This window comes from Mesoplodon densirostris, chromosome X (genome assembly GCF_025265405.1).
Source record: "Mesoplodon densirostris isolate mMesDen1 chromosome X, mMesDen1 primary haplotype, whole genome shotgun sequence".
NCBI lineage: Eukaryota > Metazoa > Chordata > Mammalia > Artiodactyla > Ziphiidae > Mesoplodon > Mesoplodon densirostris.
The window spans coordinates 119,784,273-119,802,255 of NC_082681.1; the positions used below are offsets into that span (position 1 = coordinate 119,784,273).

The 17,983-nt window shown below is 36.0% G+C and overlaps 1 protein-coding gene across 4 annotated transcripts in view; it reads right to left on the bottom strand.

Moving 5' to 3' along the window:
* The window catches only part of CNKSR2 (connector enhancer of kinase suppressor of Ras 2), a 257,184-nt gene that overhangs the window by 77,007 nt on the left and 162,194 nt on the right, over window positions 1-17,983 (bottom strand). For 2 of the 4 annotated variants that reach the window (XM_060086860.1, XM_060086857.1), the window contains 2 exons: window positions 6,644-6,733; window positions 4,819-5,033 (listed from right to left, as the gene is read on the bottom strand). In XM_060086860.1, the coding sequence (XP_059942843.1) occupies window positions 4,819-5,033; window positions 6,644-6,733 (305 nt within the window). The remainder of the gene's footprint in view (window positions 1-4,818; window positions 5,034-6,643; window positions 6,734-17,983) is intronic. The other 2 variants (XM_060086861.1, XM_060086858.1) reach the window with 1 other exon arrangement.

Here is a 17,983-nt window from a genome sequence, read left to right on the forward strand (position 1 = left end):
TTATCTAAAGGCTTTCATCACTACATTTGGATTTCACACACACACACACACACACACCAGACACTGCTGTCTGCCTTTGCTTCATGTGCTCTCAGGTCAGACGAGGGTTTTGGCAGCTAACAACTCCATTTTCAGACAGAGAATCAGTGAGTAGGTAAAGTAAAGTTATACTCTTTTGAAAAATACCATCACATGCTTGGCTGACAGGCATACTGCGACCTCCATAATGAGAGGGCAGTGATAGGAAGAGAGTAAGAACTAGCTGGAGTGGAGGAGATGAGGCCAGGCTGAGGGGGAGCTAATCCTGTTGCCCTGGTGGCACCTGTGGAGCAGAGAAGTCTTGTAAATCACCCTGATTAAAGGTACAAACTGGGACCTGCTTTGATAGGGAGCCCAACATGGTGAGTGTAAATTACTAGGTGCTTCCAATACTCTCTTAAATGGGTGGGTGGTCAGAGTTAGGCTCCACATGGTCTGTCGTCTGTATCAGTAAACCAGCCAAACCCTCGTTGGAGGAGGCGCCAGTAAGGGCAGAGTTCCCATCTTTGGAGTGAAATGGAAACCTAATCGATAAAACAAAGTAGAATTTCGTCATGTGGACTAGACAAACATGATAGAAGACATTCAGAGCCCTATGCCTCTCCCCAGGCACATGGGACACTGAGCCTATGGTAATAGGTTCCTGGTGGTTCCCACTATGAACACACCCCAACTGAAGGTCAGCTTGTGCTGGGCAGGGCTGGTCATGGAGGTGGCTCTTGTTTTTGCAGGCTGAGGACATCAGCTGAGAGATACTGAGAAAGGGATTGAAGTTCCTGTCACATTCGCTCACTCATTCATTCATTTATTCATCACATTTTTATTGAGCACTTGTAAGGTACTAGACCTAGACTAGGTACTAAAATATAGTGCTGAACAAAATGGAGAAACTATCCTTTCCTGTCATGGACACGGACATGCCCTCCCTACCATATATAGTGAAGAAAGATACTAAGCAGATAATCACACAAATAAATATGTAATTATGAATCATAAGAAAGTTTTCAAAGAAAATATACAGGGTGCTAAGAGACTATAATAGGAGAAACTGATTTAGTTTAGGGTGTAGTGGTCAGGGAAAGTCTCTCTGCAAATTCAGGTTTAGATAGGAGTCAGCCAGGGGGAAAGATGGGGTAGAAGCATTCTCAGTAGAGGGAGGGACATGTCAAAAAGGAAAGAGGTGGCAAAGACCGGTGATAATTAGGGTAGTTAGAGCATAGTGAATGATTTCTTTTCAAATAAGTTTAAGAAAAATACATAAATTGGAATAACAAATATATGGAATTAATAAAAAATAAAATAATGTATTTTACAATACCATAAACTTCTAAATCTTCTTTATTATTATATAAACATTTCTGCTATAATTGCTAAGAGGAATGAGTCATGCTGAAGTCAAACTGTATTTGCCTGGCTTTGTGTATTTTTATTAGGCTGCTTTCCAGAATAGACTAACGGGAATGATAATCTAGGAGCTTAAAAAGGAACACCCTGCACACACACACACACACACACCTTTAGTAAATTATTTAAGGGTATTTAATGCTGATATGATCCTGCTATTGAATTCAACTAAATTTTCTCTAAATTTCAACCCAGACCACATGGAACTAGTATTATAGCAGAGATAGCAGCCTTACGAAACTCATTATTCCATCTTTATAATCCTCTTCCACTTAAGTCCTACTTCAGTAAAAGTAGTTGTGCTATCCAAAGGAATAATTGGTAAGAATGAAGATTAATGGTTCATCATGAAGGTGATTGGATTACATATTGATACTGATCTTATGTTTTTAAAAAAATTAACATAAGTAAACATCCTTTTATTTTAAATAAGTACATATATACAGATTAAAAAATAAAACTAAAATTCCTGTGAAATATAAAAAGCAATCATTTAAATATATTTTATTTTGCCTCCCAGGTCCAGGCAATTTTAACTATAGTACCCTGTAGTCTCAGTAATATATCATGCTGAATAACTACCTGTGTTTTATAACAGCAGTAGCTCTGTATGTTTTTCTGAACTTAATAAAAAAATAGTAATATAGAGCAAAAGAGAAACCTGGGTAGAAATCAATCCAGCTACCAGAGATGTTATTAAAATCAACATATGAGCGCACACGTTTCCTCAAGTGAAACTTTTTCAAAATTCACTCATTTAGTTATTAAAGCACAAATTCATTTGTGTATGCAATGCCTACCATGCATGGAGGACCAGGGCAGAGTGTGGAAAGATCCCTGCAGTAGGTGGTTTGGGTTCTAGTCCTTACTCTTACACTTTTTTGCAACACAGCTTTGGGTAACTCACTTAACTTTTTTGAGTTTTGAGTTTTGTCATTTGCAAACACGGTTGTTGTGAGGTTTAAAAGACATAACAAATGTGGAAACTCCCTTGATAACTGTAAAAGTACTAAATAAATGCAAGTAAAGTCCTCTAAGGAACTTAAGAGTCTAATATAAAACTCAACCATGAATGTTCTTTCTTTTTGAACACTGGTTATAGACATTGAACATACATTTTGGGGCTAACAATTATTTAGCTTCTTTTAAACCAGAGAATAGTTAGAAAATGTCCAGCTTTTCACTCTGAAATTAGTGGGTTAGTGTTACATGGGAGGACCTCCTCCATGATTAACAATATTCCTTACCCTGTGCTGTCTCTCTGTTAAAAATTAGTTGGGATAAATATCATCTATCTGGGAAATACCCTGTTACAGACTCAGGATATAGAATAAAAACAGGAGGCAAAAGTAGGCCCTTGTTTTTTTTCTTGGAATAAACTTCTAGAAGTGAAGTTACTAGACCAGGTTCTTTGCACACCTAACTAAATAATGCCTTTCAGAAAGGTGGTAACAATTTATAGACAACACTAGACTATACTCACAATATTCCTGATTAGCAGTTTTACCTTTTACTATCTTCCATAATTTAATTACTCAGAATCCACAAGACTCAGCTATTTTCCTTCCTCACACAGTATATTCCCGTCTGGACGTGCACGACAGGATGGCACAGGCTGAGTGCTTAAATGAGCCTTCAATGGCTTACCGCTCCTCTTACGACAAATCCAAACACTTTAATAGTTTACACGCTCTGGGTGAAGTGGCCTCTTCTTCCCTCTCTAGCTTCATCTCTCACTACCAACTTCCCTCTTGAATAGGCCAGCTGTCTCTTATGTTTAGATCTTTGTTCAGGCTATTACTTCTGACTAGAACACCAGCTTCTCAGTGTGAAGATAACATTTCTGACTAGTGATAGCAAAAGTGGCCCCCGCCATACAGCTATGAGTATTGATTTCAGAATGACTGCAAATGTCTATGGAAAAAATAATAATCTGATTTGCCACTTATTCAAAATAGCAGGTTTTGATATGGGCATTATTCTCTTGGAGAAGAAGAGGCTGGTGGTATGTAACTGGGGACAGGAGAGGACAGAGAACGACCGCCCAAGAGTGCTAACTGCACTCCTATGTCAACCCAAATATGAAAACATTTTTCTTCATTTTCGTTTTATGAGAGACCTAGCGAATAAGTAATTAGATGATTTAAAAGATATACTTAGGAAAGCAACTCAACTATGAGTTGTTAAATCTTTCACATCTTGTATATCTAGATGGTCTGTCTTCCACAGCAGTGACAGATTAAACTTTTTTGATGCTGTGTACACTAAGCACAGTTGTTCAACTCAAAAACCTGTAGTCCATGTTTTTCAAGGGCTTCTAATAAGAAGCACAACAAACTCCCTTTTAACCAAAATGTCATAAAATGGGTTGACTTTGTGATTTGAATGTTTTGGCTAACAAGATTCTCAGCCTCCACACTGCCATTGTCCTAGTTTCTCATCATCCACCTGGCCTTAACGGCCCTGCCTTTGGCCTCACATCTCTTGATTGATGCTCTGTACCAGAGAGATCCTATAGGCCAATCTCATCATGCAAGTCCCCAGGTCAAAATTCTTCAGTAGCTCTTTATTACTACAGGAAAGACCCTAAGTACTTTATCATAAAATTCCTGATCTAAGCCCCACCTACCTCTCTAGGGGGGCATCTACTGCCCCTTCTCACATGCTTTCCTTCAACTTTTAATGAACCAGTAATTCTGAGCCACATGAAGTCCCTGGAACATGCCATATTCGCACACATTTGTGGCACACCTTCATACGCCTTCCCACAAAAATACTGCTTTTCACTCTTCACCCAAATGCTCCCCATTCTGAGCCTCTTCTCACTTCCCAAGAAGGCAAAGGCTGTTCTTCTCCTACACTTCTTGCACCCACCCATTACAAACTGTATTGGGACTCTTGGTGTGTCTTTCTTTCCATATTACGGTGTGCTATGTCTTCTCATTTTTACCTCGAGAACCATGCTCCAAGCCTAGTGCATAGTAGATGTTCATTTTTAAATGAAATCATAAATATATTAAAAATCTTATCTTTAATGTTGAACTTTACAGCTATTCATTTACTGTGTATTATCACACTAATGAGTAATCAGCTAATTAATTATTAGTCTCCATAAATTCTGTGCATATTAAGTTATTTCATTAAAAATATAACCTGCTACAACACATGAACTCATTGAACACATGAACTGAAGAGCAAATCAATAAGCCATCAATTTTTTTAAACATTTTTTTCAGGGCATAACATCTAAATTTAGGATCTTTTGTGAAAATCTGACAAGAAGATAAAGATAAATAATCTGGAATTTACCAGAAAGAGTCATTTGCCCGTCTGCCAATGCAAGTATTATCATAGAGTCTTTGAAATTTTACTTACATGGTATAGTGTGGCCTCCGGCACAGGTGTGCCCATGATATCTTGTCTCAGTGCATCCATTTGCAAACTAGGTAGCAATGAATAGTGAGTCGGGCTACTACTCTTATCACCCTTCTTTTTAGACTTCTTCCCTGTGTCTTTTTTGCTGTTTCTCTGAAACATGTATTCTTCTTGAGCAATTTTTTCATTGCTCATATATCGGAGTAGAGAGTTTTCTATATAAAAGAAGATAAATACAGCAATGTAAATATGCAAATACTCCAAAGTTCCTATTCTTCCTTAATTGTACTATGAGATTTTGTTTCAGAAATGTAACTTGACCTCATTTATGAAATACCTTTGTAGTGAAAATATAGAGGATCTTAATTATTTGGGATCATAGGGAAACAGGAAATAGATAGCCTATAGATTATTTCTCCAAGTTTTAGGTCTGAACAAACTATATCAGAATCACCTGCGGAACTTGAATCAGAAGTTCTGGGTGTGCGGCTCATAAAATTTTTAACAAGCTCCCCCAGGGAGATTCTGCAAAAATTTGATGACAAACACTGACCTATGGCAGGCTAGGGAGCATCCCTGGAGAAGTTAAAACCCACACTATGGGCCAATAGTGAGGAAACTTAGTTCATAAAACCTATGCTTAAATTGATAGCCAGAACTTAGTATGGTGCTTCATAAGGCCTTTTCCCCCCAAGATGTCACTATCATATCAACTCCCAAAAGAGTGACTCAGAGAAGGCATATAAGTGTTTCCCTTTTAATATTTTTCTTGATTAATTCTATAAAACAAATGAGGTTAGAAACTGAAGTTTGGAAGACGGAATGAATATATAGATGTAAAGGAATCTGTCAATGTTCCTATATTTACCAACACTTCCAGAAATTCTCGCTGCATGAAACAAGTGTTAAGAAGTCTAATGAAGCAGATAGTCATGCTTGCTTATCCCTGTGTAGTCTGTGGATCTGTGTATTAATGAAATAAATTCTGCACACTGGCTAGAAATAACAGGCAAGTGGGTTAAACACGTTATAAAGGAAGCTTAGTGACTTTAGGTTCTATGAAAAGTTTTTTGCTTTGTTTTGAATGATTTTAATTTTCCTCTAACCTTAGGGATCTCATTTCAGAAAATGGAAGTAGCAGCATGACCCACTGGGCCCACCATAGCCACACTTGGTTGAATCCCATTTAGTAGCAAAACTTCCAGTTGCTCTCTTTACTGCTCACCTCAATGGCAGGATAAGTGAACATAAAAACTTACTTTTGGTAGATACTTCAAGTGTAGCCCACCCCCAAGTAAGAAGATAACCCTGAACAGCAAACAGAAGAGAAAAAAAAGCAAAGCAGTTTTTTTTTTCCATTTCTATATGGTTTTCAGTAGAGTCACTGGCCCAGTTTCTATTAGTTTTCACCCATGTGCTTCAAAGCTCAATTTAGTGTTATATTAATACAAAAGTAGTGAGGTTGGCATTGCGGACCAATGGGGACTGATCACAAACTCTTTCTATTTGTTGAACTTAATTCTTTTATGCAGTTTCACACTTCTGACCTTGTTTTCCAAGTATTAACTTTCAAATAACACTCAGATATTAATTTTTTACATTGTACTTATCTACCCTGAATCCCTTAGGAGGCATTCAGAGAAGATATCTACTTAATAACAGATCAAGATAGTTAAAGGTTAGTCTGAGTTGGTTTGGGTGTATCATAAAGTCAATGAGAGAATGAATAGTTTTCCACTGAAGCCACAACATCCTATTTAAAAAACATTTAAATTTGCTTTTTGTTTCAACAACCCAGCCTACACTGAAATTCTAGAACACTTACCTCTTCTACTATCTCTCTTCATCTTATTTGGATCTTCATAGTCCCCCACCCAATTATATTCCACTGGCATAGATATAGGTCGTAGCTTGCCTAAACACAGAGAACAAAATTCACATCACATTGTTTTTCTTCCCCACGTCCGCTCAAACTTAAACGGACTTTTAGCTACAGTCTGCAAAACACACTCACTCATATGCAACATTATGGTTGGCATTTGTGAAGGTGAAAAATATGTGTGTTTTGAGCCAGAAGGTGAAACTGCCTGTGGCAATTGGCCAGGTGATAATGCAAACTTCAGGCACTTTTTATAAATAATAAAGAACAGCCTAGGTTTGCTCTCCTAGGAGCCCTAGGCCTTAAGAATGTGGCCCTTTACAAAGAGAATCATCATTTTAGTGACTTCATTTTCAATAACTGGATCTGTCTTATTCCCCAATGCCCAAGTGTCTTTATCTTGATAGCCAATCTCCAAGATAGTAGCTCCTTGTGTTTAACCTGCCTGCCAGAACATTAACCCATCATTTCATGTTGGAACACCACAATACTAACTTCCCATCTTCACTGCCTCCTAACTCCTATCTGCTTTTTGGATACCACCATTCTTCAGCAATATGGCTATACTCTCTTTTATGGCCTAAAGCTGGGTCTGCCCCAAGCATCTCTTGCTATTGTGAACTCTAGTTTCTAGTTCCAAGTAATCACTGTTTTGGCCTGTCCCATTTCCCTCTGGGTCTGTGTTCTTACTAAAAAGCATTTTAATTTTACTTTAGCAAGCAGAACTCATGGCATAGACTTTAAGGATAGCTTTTCGGTGAGGCTGCAGTGTATTATTTCTGATCAACTTGAAATTCTTGAAGCACAAAACAGCCAAAAGAAAATCATACCAAAGTTTAAAAAGGATACCTAGCACAGTGTCTGGCATATAAATTTACTAACCAACATTATAGTTGGCCTTTGTGAAGGTTAATAAATTCTGAATGAATGAAAATTAAAGACTCATGTGGGACTGGGTCATAATAATAATGATGATTATGATGATCATGATAATAGTACTAACATGTATATATCTTACCATATGCCACATATTGTCTAAGGGTTTTTATAAGTATTAAATTGTTTAATTATCAAAATTATGAGAAATATACTATTACCCTCATTCTACCAGATGAAGAGCCTGGGACAGGTTATGTAATTTACCCAAGGACACACAGTTGGTAAGTGTGTAGTACCAGGGTTCAAACCCAGGCACTCAAACACTACTTCTGTAGTAATTTTTGGTGACTTTAATAGTCACCCTCCAATATTTTGGCCTCTCAGTTTCTTGAGGTTCTCTCCCCCACCCATTCTTGTGGTCATATGCTTAATCTTGTCACCTGCAAAGGCTGTAATTCTTCCCAGTACCCCAACTTCCTATCACCTTCTGTATTTTTAGCACGTCCCCTACAGCACTCCAACAATTCTTCCTCCTTTAATCTACCAATCTTCCCACCTTTCAACACCTCCTGGTCACTGTATGTCCTCTTCACTTCCCTCCTTGCCCAGATACATTTCACAATCAAATTGCTATGAACACTCCATGGAGTTAAAAAAATCCATCAAGATACTTCTTTCTCATTATGCTCTTAAGGAAAATGTGCCAATCTTATGGCATTTTATTATGTATGCTGATACAGCTTACTTAGTATATTTTCCTAAGCTCTTTGAAAGTCTGAGGATGAACTAGACATGATAAAATTATTAATGAGCCCCCCAACGAAGTATTTATTTAATGGCTTCCTTTCAAGGTGTGCAAACGACTTTATAAATGATCATCTCAGTTTCCAAATTTTCATGGGGTAGATTTCTGCAATTTTACAGAGGGAATTTGGGTAAGCTGATGCACGTCAATATATTCTGCCCATCCAGGGTGGCATAAAGGTTTTAGGAAAGGTCTCATTTTGTCATGTCTATTCAACTGCTTTCCAAAATCAGTCCTCCAGCTTTTCAATGTTATGAGTGCTATATTTTCAAAGTTCTTACAACTCATTTCTTTAGAATCTGGTTTTAAGGATAAACTCCATTTCAGCATGGGCACTAAAACTGAAATAGTTAACAGCTCTAACACTGTTTCTACATGTCACCAAGAAAATCTTTTGAAGAGTGAAAAATCCAACAAATAAACATTGTTTTAACTTTCTCTCACTAAGAAAGAAAACAGTCTGATAGTTTTTGAAGAATTGTTTGGTTGTTTGGAGTCAGATATATGTGCACAAAAACAAGAAGAAACTTCTCACATAGAATACAAAATATATAATTGTATTCGTTGTATTTTACATCATATTCTCTGAGATTTTCATGGAACTAAGCCATGAAAGAATGTAATTAAGCCTTTGCTATATGTCTGGTTATATCATTCACCATAGGAAAAAAATTTGCAGAAGGTTTAAACACTGACCGTTTATGGAGTGATTTTTTTTAAACAGAAGTATACTGTATATTACTGATACAAAATTGAGGAAGATATATTGAACCAGACAAAAAACTGAGATTAAAAAGTCTTAATTAAAATTTACTTTTATAGGACATCAAGCTTTTGCTTTTACTAGTTATAAAGCTATGAATTTTAGCAATGTAAATCAAAATAAGTATTTTTAAAAGTAAAGTGTATGATTTGTTTAGTTATAACAAATAATGTTACTTATAAACAATGCTTTTATAAATTTTTTATTGTGCTAAAGTATTGAAATAGATTTAGTAAAACAGTTAAAGTAATAACAAGGTAGCATTCTTATATAAACAACAGTCTTTGGCAAATTAAAAAATAGACAATGGCTTAAATTATTTCTTATTCTAAGTATACAGATCTTTGATTGCAGCTTGGAAATGTTTGCCACTGTGTATTTATAGCAGTGTTTTAATTTCATAACAGCAAAGTTCAAATAGAAAAAAATCTTTATGGTTTGATGCTATAGTGATGCTAAGAAAAAGAGTTCTACATGCATTATTGCTAGATTTAAATCAAATGTACACTATTATTAATACAGGCAAAGTATTTTTATGCTCATATGACCTTTTAAGGCTTATTAAATTAAACACATCTGACTCATTCTGATGTAATTGTACATAAATTAGTAATAAATCTCTGAAAAATAATTTGGAAAATTGAAAGGTAACTCTTTATGTAATAACACTATTTACTAATTCATAATGAAAATTAATAAAAGTCAAGAATATAGTAAAAACATGAAGATAAAAGCCCATTTAAAAATTTTGCTGACCCCTTCCTCTTACAGAAACTTTTTATTCCTCTAAGCATGAAACATTTATTAATTATAGAGTTCATTTAACACGCCATCATAAACCTTGTGATAAATCTGTGCTAGTATCTCATAGTTAAATTATTATTCTGTTACTTTGGCTTTTCATATCTGTTGCACATCTGGAGCATTCTAACTGAGATCTCTATAGAGGCGGGAATTGTGCACTGTATTTCTTATTGTAGTCTAATAAATGTACAAGAGGTCAAAGATAAATACTTCTGGATTTTGTTTGAATTTTATTCTGAAATTAATAGCAAGTAGCTTTTTAAAAATAATGAACTATATTTAGCTGCAATTAAACACAAACAGAACCCTAAATATAATTTAAAGAATATTTAGCACAGGGAACTATAATTCAATATCTTGTAATAATCTATAATGGAAAAGAATTCAAAAAAGAATCTATACATATATATGTATATATATATATATATATATATATATATATATATATATATATATATATATATATACACACAACTGAATCACTTTGCTGTACACCTGAAACTAACACAACGTTGTACATTAACTATACTTCAATTTAAAAATGGTTAAAAAATAAAATAAAGATATATTAAGTCTAAAAAAAAAGCAGATAGGAGTTTTAGAAAGTCCAGGAACAAGCCAAACTAAACAGCATATTATAAGGGACATATATAAATTGATAAAAACTATTCTAAAAAAGCAAAGAAACAATAAATAGATAATTCAGGATAGTAGTGATATTAACAAGATAGGGTTGGACAGGGATCCACTGTTGGAAGCAAAGACAATGGTTAATATTCCAATTATTGGCAGGCTGCCAGAAGAACCAACCATGTGATTAGTGGGTTGGAACTTTCAGTCCTATCCCCCACCCCCCAACAACCTCCAGAGATGGGAGGGGGCTGGAGACTGAGTTTAATCACCAAGGACCAATTATTTAATCAATTGTGCCTATGCAATGAAGCCTCCATAAAAACCAAAAAAGGACAGGGTTTGGAGAGCTTCCAGGCTGGTGAATAAGTGGAGACGCTAGGAGAGTGGTGCACCTAGGGAAGGCATGGAAGCTCCAAGCCCTTGCCCCATGCCTTGCCCTATACATCTCTCCCATCTGGCTGTTCCTGAGTTATAGCCTTTTATAATAAACTGGTAATCTACTAAGAGAAAAAAAAGAATACTGATGTGATGGAATGCCTTATAATGATCTAATACTGTTTTAATATGAAATTGCTATGTTTTAATACTAGTGTACAGAATTGCTTGAAAATAAACCAACTTTTTCCTTAGACAGTAAAACATTTTCAATGCTACTACAAATGCTACAGTGCTCTTTGGCAGAGTTAATTGCTCACTCTCTTGGGCTCCCTTAGCTCTTTCCTAGTGCCTTTTGCATATATGATCCTTAATTATACTGTATTGTATCTGTCTGTTTATGGGTTTTTCTACTTTTTGGCAGGAACTTATATATCTTTGTTATGGAAGTTCCTGGCAAAGATTCTGACCCAGAGCAAGTATTCATTAAATTTCTTTTGAATGCTTGAATGAAAGGATGCTAGACATTAGGGAGATCCCAAATTACTGGACTGTTCACTGGATTCTACTCCCTTTTTTTTTTTTTTTTTTTTTTTTTGCGGTATGTGGGCCTCTCATTGTTGTGGCCTCTCCCGTTGCGAAGCACAGGCTCCGGACGCGCAGGCTCAGCAGCCATGGCTCACGGGCCCAGCCGCTCCGCGGCATGTGGGATCTTCCCAGACCAGGGCACGAACCCGTGTCCCCTGCATCGGCAGGCGGACTCTCAACCACTGCGCCACCAGGGAAGCCCTACTCCCTCTTTCTTACTCAAGGGCATCTCTTGAGAAATTCTACTTACTTTCTCCTGTAGCATCAATTTTTCCCTTTCAACCCAATGATTCCCACTAGCATACAAACATGCTCTAATTTCTCCAACCTTAAAAAAAAAAACCTTTCTTTGACAATAAACAGCCACCCCGCTACCACTTTAATTCTTTGGTCCCCTTTAGAGAAAAACTCCTAAAGTCTCACTTCTATTCTCAGTCTCCAATTTCTCTCCTCCTCTTTTTCTTCCTAGCTTTACTGAGGTATGATTGACAAATTCAAATGTTATACATTAAGGCTGTACAGCATGACTTTTTAAGGTTTGCAATGTGATTATACACACACACACACTGCCAAATGATTACCACAATCAAGTTACCACATCCTTCACCTCATATAGTTACCATTTGCATGTGTGTGCACGTGTATGTGTGGTGAGAACACTTAAGATCTACTCTTAGCAAAATTCAAGTATACAATGGAAAATATTACAGTGGTTCCTCAAAAAATTAAATATAGAACTTCCATAATATCCAGCAACCCTACTTCTGGGTATATATCCAAAGGAAATGAAATAAGTCTCTCTAAGAGATATCTGCACTCTCATGTTCATTGTAACATTGTTCACAATAGCTAAGATATGGAAACAATACAAGTGTCCATCAGTAGATGAATAAATAAAGAAAATGTGGTATATGTATACAATGGAATACTACTCTGCCATAAAAAGAAGGAAATCTTGCCATCTGTGATGACATGGATGAAACTGAAGGACATTATGCTTAGTGAAATAAGCCAGACACAAAAAGACAAATACTGTATGATCTCACTTACATGTGGAATTTCCTCCTCTCTCTTGAACCTTCTCCAATTAAGCTCTTGCCCCCTGAACTCCACTAAAACTACTATTGTCAGGGTCACTAGGGCTTCCATGTTGCTAAATCCAAAAGACAATTCTCAGAACCCTTGACTTTTCTGATCTGTCTGCAACATTTGACACAGAGGATTATTCCCTTCTTGAAACACTTTCTTTACCTGGCACCCAGGATTCTGTCTTTCTCTGGTTTTTGTCTCCTCTTCTCTTCCTAAACTCACATGCATCCTTCAGAGCTAAGCAAAAATATCATTTCCTCAGGGATACTCTCCTTGACCTTGTTCTAGGTCAGGTTCCTCTATGTTTGTTTTTATTTTCTTTTGTAGTTTTTTTTAAATAGCATGCCAGTTATAGTCAAATAAGTATTTATTAAATTAGTTGCTTCAATTCTGTCCCTATTCTAGAATGTAAATTTCACAAAGGAACAAAAATTTCTCTGTCTACCGTGGTATTCCCAGCACTTAGCACAGTGCCTTAAACATAGTAACAGCTCAATATTTGTTAACTGATTACTTGTTAAGAAAGTAAACAGGGGACCTTCCTTATACATTGGACTAAAAAGGTCCAAGCTATACCGTTAGTTTCTATTTTCAAAGTTTCCTTCCCCTTCCTTCCTGTCAACTTTCCATTCCCCTCCTTTTCACTTTCCCCCCCTCACTTCCTTCTAAAGAACCTGACCAACCACTTTCATTATTCTAACAAATTGAGCCTAACAGAGCTGTTTGGTAATCAAGCCAGAACCAGAAGTCCTGCCTCCTGATTTCTTATCTAGAAACATTCCCATATTAAGCTACCCATGATATATGCTGAAATACTACTGAATTGCTGCCTTTGCAATTGTATCCCTTCCGTACCTTTTAAAAACTCTGCCCCCAACATGCTAAAATCATTAAGTTTCAGGGTGATATACAGCATCTGAGAAGTAATCTTCTCAATTACAGTTGTCAAAGAGTTGAAAAAAAGGATTGCAGAGAAATTTCTCTTTACGTCTGATATACCCTTTAATGCTCACAAAAGAAGCTTTCTCTAGAGGCTAAGGAGAAAAAATATGTACATACACACATATACACATCTGTTCTGAATATTTTAGCCAATATTTTGATGAAAATGAGTGTATTAAGGAATGTTAAGCTATAAGCATGCCACATACACCCATCAAACTCCCCACATACCAGACAGAAAAATTGCTTTCAGATGGTTGACTGCATTTCTAGGAAAACATCCCAAGATTATTTAAGGTAGAGAATCACACATTTAAAGAGGAGTAAAATTGAATTAAATGGAAAGTCAGTAATTTTTTAAGGATAAAGGCAACATATCTGGATCTAGTAAAATAAGTAAAAATGGGCACTTTGATCCCTAGGGCCATATTTTTAAAATTTCATTTCTGGATAAAAGAGCTTGGGGAAAAAGTGGCTTGTAAACATCACAATGTGATGATTATTTAAGTACTGGATTTAATGCCTTATAATATAAATCAAATACAAACCTAATGATTATTAATTTGAAATCGTTTCAGTTGCATTAATGGAGAACAAAAACAATTAAAATCTCATTTCAAAGAATAAGCCACATCTTGTTTGTGAATTTTCCTATCGCTTCCTAAAGGTGATCTAGACTTTAAATGGGCAGTCACATAAAAATTGTTGAAGGAGAAAATTTTGAACTGCATCAAAAATTATAGGGAACTTTTAACACTTGATTCCAAGGCTAATTACATTTTGAATCAAATTACATTCTACCAAGAGAGCAAATGTGCTGTACACACTGGAGTTCAGAAAGGTTATTTTAGTCGAAATGTTGCCACTGTGCATAGAGATGGGGAAGGATTCAGATGGTTTAAATACTAAGTGGCAAAAGAGCTCTGGGTTCTCTTTTGAAGGCTCTGGTGGGTAAAAAAACAATGGGCTCTGCTAAATACTTTTGCCCCCTGCTGTGCTCAGCAATACCATTGTGGGAAAGAAAGATGATGTGGGGTAAATAGTATTTGGTTAAAAACATCCCATTTTCAAGTTAAAAACTACAAGTAAAGCAAACTATTTTTAAAGATCTTAGTAAAGCAGTATCTTGAAAATCTTATCAACATATAGAAGACAGTCACCCCTTCTCATGAAAAGCGAAAAGGACAATGATTAAGACCGTCAGCTGAAGACCCTCATTTGAAATAAACAAAATGACATAATAACTTTATAATTCCTTTCACATATTTTTCTCTTTGGGATCATATTAGTCAGTGAAGTTAGCAAGAAAGGTAGAGATGAAGAACTTCACACACACCACAGTTAATTTCTTAGGATTTCACCGATAATTAGTTTTGGAGTCAGCCCGTGAATGTAGACTTTGAACTTCTATTTCAGTACTCTTTTCACTGCGTTAAATTGCCTCAGTGATGAATTCAAGACCATTGCATTACACAAAAATCCAATTCATTTTTCTTCAAAAATAATTCACTGACATGTATGATTACTGCTTTTTAAAAAAGTATACTCCCAGCCAGTTTGCAACTCTTGCAAAAAGTTCTTAAAGGCTAGGTAAAGAACTAATGCAGGGTTAGAACATAAACTGTAGATGTAACTGTATTTGTTGTCCATCCCTTAACAAAGATGGAAAATAAACTGGTTTGACATGATGTGTTATTTATAAAGTGATGCTAGGTTGTCATACTTTTAAATGCCTGTATATTGGTTTTAATTATTTCCTCTAATGTCTCCAGTCATTAAGATAATCAGTGTATAATTTTTAGTCATCTCCCTTTTAACAAGATTGGATATAACACTTGACATTTTCTATCCCCAGGGTTCTATTTCCTTCATGATTCTAGCAAATTGTTTTGCAGTGATACCAGTAATTCTATGAGGAGCCATGCACTGATCTTTCCAGTTAATATTTATTACTTTAGTTTGGAATTTCATCACAAATAAGATTTACTCTAGAAAATGGCTTTTCTGCACAATAAAAATGAAGATGACATTCAACAAGCTGTCTGCTGGGGCAGACTTCAAGTTAAGAATAGAGGCTTTTCCAAATGCTTATCTGTTAGGTCAGCTGTTTGCAACTTAAAACAAAGAAATTTTATCATTGGTATATTGGTTTTTAAGAGGAGCTGCAACTCTATTTCAGCCTTTCCAAAATATATTCCATCAAACATTAGTTCCATTGGGAGGTTAATAAATATTTTGTGACCAAAACCAAAAAAGATGCAATGTACAAATACATGTGGGAAACAATAAGCTAACCCCAATTCAACAAGATTTTCAAAGCCTTTAGTATGCTAATGTGCATTTATTAATCTCCAAGAGGGGGATAAAATATGCAGAGCTTCCCAATCTTATTTAACCGCATAACCTCTTTCATTTACAAAGATTCTCTTTCAGAACTAGTGATCTGAAGAACATACATAGGAAAATGCTGGATTACTTAAGCCACATTGTGATTTGAAAGCACAGTAACCACTCTATTTAAATTTCACCTTGCTGCCATTTATTATATCTTTTTCCCATTGAGGGAAAATGCACTCCGATTTCAACTAGGGACAATGAGTTCCCTCCTGTTCCAGGGGATGTCATGATTAGGTTTTCTACTATAGAGCAGGGTAAGTCATCTCAGATACTCACAACCTTATACTACTTCTGCTCAGAGAATATGCTAAGTTTGAGTAAATGCAGGTCTATCTTTCCAGAGAAGTAAGTTCCCAGATTCTTTGAATAAAAAAAAGGCAATTGGCCCTATGTCATACAAGGGCTCTTTGATTTTCTAGTCATATACATCTGCTTCTGTATTCAATTTGTCTGCAACTGATTCTTCTTAATTTAGCTAGGGTTTCTCAACAGCAGCACTCTTGATGTTTTGGACTGGATCATTCTTTATTGTTGGGGGCTGTCCTATTCATTGTAGGATGTTTAGTACCATCTTGGGCCTCTATTCACTAGATACCAGTAGCACCTCCACTCCCATTTATGACAACTATCAATGTCCCCAGAAATTGCCAAATGCCCCTAGGGGGCAATACTGACCCCAGTTGAGAATCTCTGAGTTGGACTGTTTCTATTCTTGGCTTTCCCATTTTGTCTTTAAGGGAAGCACTAATATCTTTGTGTTAATTCATTTTAAGAGTTTTTCTTTTCCTCTAATAGTTCCATCAGCTTTGTTGATTTGGTTTGCTAATCCTTCCTTTTTATTCACATATTAATATTCTGGAACTTTATTAAAAGTTGTTTTTTTTTCCTTAAGCTTACTGTTTTATCTATTACCTAGTACCTTCAATTCTTTCAGGGCAATCTGATCTTGCCAGGTTTCATTTCTTTGAAAGTCTCCAACTATTTAACTTATTTCACATATTATTTTCACTATCCTTTTTTAAAAGCAACTAATCTTCAACTTTAAAAAGGTGTGGGGTTTGAATTGTTTTCAAAATTTTGATGCTGAGAGGTTATAACTAGGCTCTTCTGCCTAGCATATGAGGTAGTGATTTCAATAACAGAATTTAAAAGAAGACTTGGGTCATGAAGGTTTCTAGTGTTACGAGCTATTTGATGCTCTTCCTTCTACTTTTCAAAACCAAACCAAAAGAAACAAGCAAACTCTATATTTCTTTTAATTGGTATGATTTAAATGGCTGGTTATTTATTGGGTAGGTAGAGGGACCAAACCGAGGGAATACTTCCATTCCTTTTGTTCTTTATTAAGTCCCTCCACAGGAAAGGAGGAAGTGTTAATTTGATCCATCAGCACTTCAGAATCTTTGAGACACTTTTATTTATGAGAAGCAGTAATTTATTATGCCATTTAGGCACCATTTCTTGTAAGCATGGTTTCTTTTTTTTTTAAGTCTTTATTGAATTTGTTACAATATTTCTTCTGTTTTATGTTTTTTGGCCGCGAGGCATATGGGATCTTAGCTCCCTGATCCAGGGATCAAACCCATACCCACTGCATTGGAAGGCGAAGTCTTAACCACTGGACCACCAGGGAAGTCCCTAGGCACCATTTCTTGAGTACTTTCTATGAGGCAAGACCAGTGCTAAGTACTTGAGATATAGTATCTCATTTAATGCTCATTAAAACACTAAAAGTAGTATTGCTATCCCATTTTACAGATAAGGAAACAAAAACACAGTGAGGCTAAGGCTCAATTACAAGGTCAATCAGTTATTAAAGGCCGAGGCTTGCCACCAAATTCAGGTCTATCTGACCTCAAAACTCATGCTCTATCAGTAAAATTATACAAATTAAAGAAGAGTGCCTTCCCTAGGTGATTACTCTAATTTTTACATTAGGAACAGACTATTTTCTATTTCTATGCCAAAATATTGCTGAACTACTTTTCCATCAGTTACATGGTCCCTTATC